Source organism: Rhipicephalus sanguineus, chromosome 7 (genome assembly GCF_013339695.2).
Source record: "Rhipicephalus sanguineus isolate Rsan-2018 chromosome 7, BIME_Rsan_1.4, whole genome shotgun sequence".
Taxonomy (NCBI): domain Eukaryota; kingdom Metazoa; phylum Arthropoda; class Arachnida; order Ixodida; family Ixodidae; genus Rhipicephalus; species Rhipicephalus sanguineus.
In genome coordinates, this window is record NC_051182.1 from 158,313,791 (window position 1) to 158,317,032 (window position 3,242).

Consider the following 3,242-nt stretch of genomic DNA (forward strand, 5'->3'; position numbering starts at 1 on the left):
TGAGTGAGTACCAGTGAGTGCGAGTAGGCGATAGTGAACGTGAGTGAGTACTGATTTGTGTGAGTAGGCATAGTATGAACGTGAGTGGGTACTCATGAGTGTGAGTAGAAGTGAGTACGAACGTGAGTGCTGATGAGTGTGAGTATACATGAGTATGAACCTGAGTGAGTGCCGGTGAATGTGTGTATCGACGGCTGTGAGTGGAAATGAGAATGAACGTAAGTGAGCCCCGATGAGTGTGAATATAAAGGTATGCAAGTGGGTGAGCACCAATGAGGGTGAGTGGAGTGAGTATGAAAGTGAGAGCCGATGAATGAGAGTAGACGAGAGTATGAAGATGAGTGATTACCGATGTGTGTGAGTATACGCGAGTGTGAACATGAGTTCTGGGAGAGTGATAATTGAGTGTGAACACGACCTGTGAGCGTGAGTAGATATGGATATAAGTGCGAATGTATGACTGTGAGTATGACTGTAATTGAGTATGACTGTATCAACATGAGTTAGCGCTATTAGTGGGAGTAGACCTTATTATGGACGTATCGGTTAGTGTGGGTAGGTAAATAAAACTGAGTGATTGAGGAACCATGGTGTGTGCCTTTGAGTGGTAGTCGGCATGACTTTGAATGTAAGTACTCAGGAGTGAGAGTTGAGGTTAGTATGAAGGTAAGTTAAAAGCACCAAGGAATGTGTGTCAGGGGTCGGCAAAGTTTATGGCACACACTCGCTCGTTCACTCAAAAAATACGCTGCTTCTTATGGGCTCACTTGATCTCAAACTCGCTAAAACACTATTTAGCCAAGCTCACTCACATTCAGGCTAAAGAGAGGTTTCCTCAGCCAGATTCACGTGGACTTAGAAGCATCAGATTTTTCTCCAAGTGACGCACGCGGACTCCACCCTAACAATATTGAGAACTGCCAGGCTCGCTGGGACTCAACGTCACCAGTTCGTCCCAAAACGGTCTCACTCAACGACTACAAAAAGATCAAAGACCATAGCCCGGTACACTCACTATGAGTGCACTCACTCACACTCATTTGAACGTTGTGAGGTGAGTATGAGTGAGTACTCAGAGATGTGAGTGGACGTGAGTGTGAACGTGAGTGAGCACTCATGAGTTGGACTAGGCGTGAGTATGAACGTGAGTGAGTGCCTATGAGTACGCGAGTAGGCTTAGAGTATGAACGCGGAATGGGTGTGTCTATGAGTGTGAGTAGGCGTGAGTATGAACGTGAGTGAGTGCCTATGGTGTGAGTAGGCGTGAGTATGACGTGAGTGAGTGTCTATGAGTGTGAGTAGGCGTGAGTATGAACGTGAGTGAGTGCCTATGAGTCTAGTGGGTGTGAGTTGAACGTGAGTGAGAGCCTATGAGTGTGAGTAGGCGTGAGTATGAACGTGAGGGAGTGTCTATGAGTGTGAGTCGGCGTGAGTATGAACGTGAGTGAATGCTTATAAGTGTGAGTGGGCGTGAGTATGAACGTGAGTGAGTGCCTATGAGTGTGAGTGGGCGTGAGTATGAACGTGAGTGAGTGACTATGAGTGTGAGTAGGCGTGAGTATGAACGTAAGTGAATGCTTATAGTGTGAGTGGGGGGCGTGATGAACGGAGTGAGTGCCTATGAGTGTGAGTGGGCGTGAGTATGAACGGAGTGAGTGCCTATGAGTGTGAGTAGGCGTGAGATGAACGTGAGTGAGTGTCTATGAGTGTGAAGGTCGGCGTGAGTATGGACGTGAGTGGAATGCTTGTGAGTGTGAGTGGGCGTGAGTATGAACGTGAGTGAGAGCCTATGAGTGTGAGTAAGCGTGAGTATGAACGTGATGTGAGTGTCTATGAGTGTGAGTAGGCGTGAGTATGAACGTGAGTGAGAGCCTATGAGTGTGAGTAGGGCGTGAGTATGAACGTGAGTGAGTGTTTATGAGTGTGAGTAGGCGTGAGTACGAACGTGAGTGAATGCTTATGAGTGTGAGGTGCGTGAGTATAACGTGAGTGAGTGCCTATGAGTGTGAGTAGGCGTGAGTATGAACGTGAGTGAGTGCGAAGGCTGAAAATATTGGGGTGAGTGAGTGTGAGTGAGTATTCTCTTACAGTGCCGACCTATGGTCGGCAATCTACTCATGTTAGTTAAAACGTTACATGGGTCTCGCTTTCAATGTTTCTATAGCTTCCATAAAAACGAACAGAGCGGCGAAAAAAAAATTGTAAACATTTACAGAGTGTATAGTTGTTCTCGGAAGGCTAAATCAGGTAGTTGTTTTATTCAAGAATCCTCAACCAGAAAGAAAAAAAAAGAATTGTTAGCTCATCTAGTTCTTGGCTAGGCTTTAGAAGAAAGGTCCATTCAACAAATTGTTCATGTGCGCATTGTGAAATATTGCATAGCCCCTTTTACAGAGCACCCGAGTAAAAGTAATAAAGTTGCAACAGGATTAATTGGAATTAAATCTGTGTACACAGAGAAAGCACTGCGTGAGCAGGTTCTTTATATTTGCAAGATAAGATGGCAAAAACCCTGTTATACTTGTATAAAAGTGGGACGACATGTATCCGTTGGTACCCAAATGTCCCAATTCTTGTTTCCCTTTCTTAAATTTGATATCAAGTTGAATTTTCAAGGCTGCGGGCACTCATAACTTTCGGAATATCATCGTTGACAACGTCCTTCACAGACCACTGTGCATGCTTCTTTACGTGAGACGCTATCTTTATTTCATAGCATGAACTTTTTATCAACTCTGATTTCGCGGACTCAAGCGTCGACTCCGGAAGGGAAATGTGATGACGGGGTTGTCTGTGATGAAGACGACACGTCGCAATGAAGCTAGATTCAGGACAAAATCACAGATATCACTCATAGCTTTGCGGCCAGATCCGCTACCGCAGCTCGACGATCAAGAAATGCCGCCGTGCAGGGTAATTGCTGTCTCTCAATTAGCACAAGCATATAATTGCCGTGATCAGATTGCCACAGTGTAGGCGGTCTCTGCTCCTCCTTTACGTCATCAGCACAGCTATCTCCTCCCTTCTTTCTTTTCTTTCTTTCTTCTTTTCTTTTCCTTTCCTTTCTTTCTGTTCTTTCTCTTCTTTCTTTTCTTTTTCTTTCTTTTCTCTTTTCTTTCTTATCTATCTTTCTTTTTTCTGCTTGCTTTTTTCTTTCTTCTTTCTTCTCTTCTTCTTTCTTTCTCTTTCTTTTCTTTTCTTCAATCAACTTTCTTTCTTTATTTCTTTCCTTTCTTTATTCC

The 3,242-nt window shown here is 44.4% G+C and overlaps 1 protein-coding gene across 1 annotated transcript in view; it reads left to right on the forward strand.

Annotated features, from left to right (window-relative positions):
• The first annotated feature begins 660 nt into the window (after nt 1–660).
• LOC119399202 (nucleoprotein TPR-like) overlaps nt 661–3,242 on the forward strand; it is a 6,202-nt gene continuing 3,620 nt past the window's right edge. The window contains exon 1 of the mRNA XM_037666016.2: nt 661–666. Coding sequence (XP_037521944.2) covers nt 661–666 — 6 coding nt within the window. The remainder of the gene's footprint in view (nt 667–3,242) is intronic.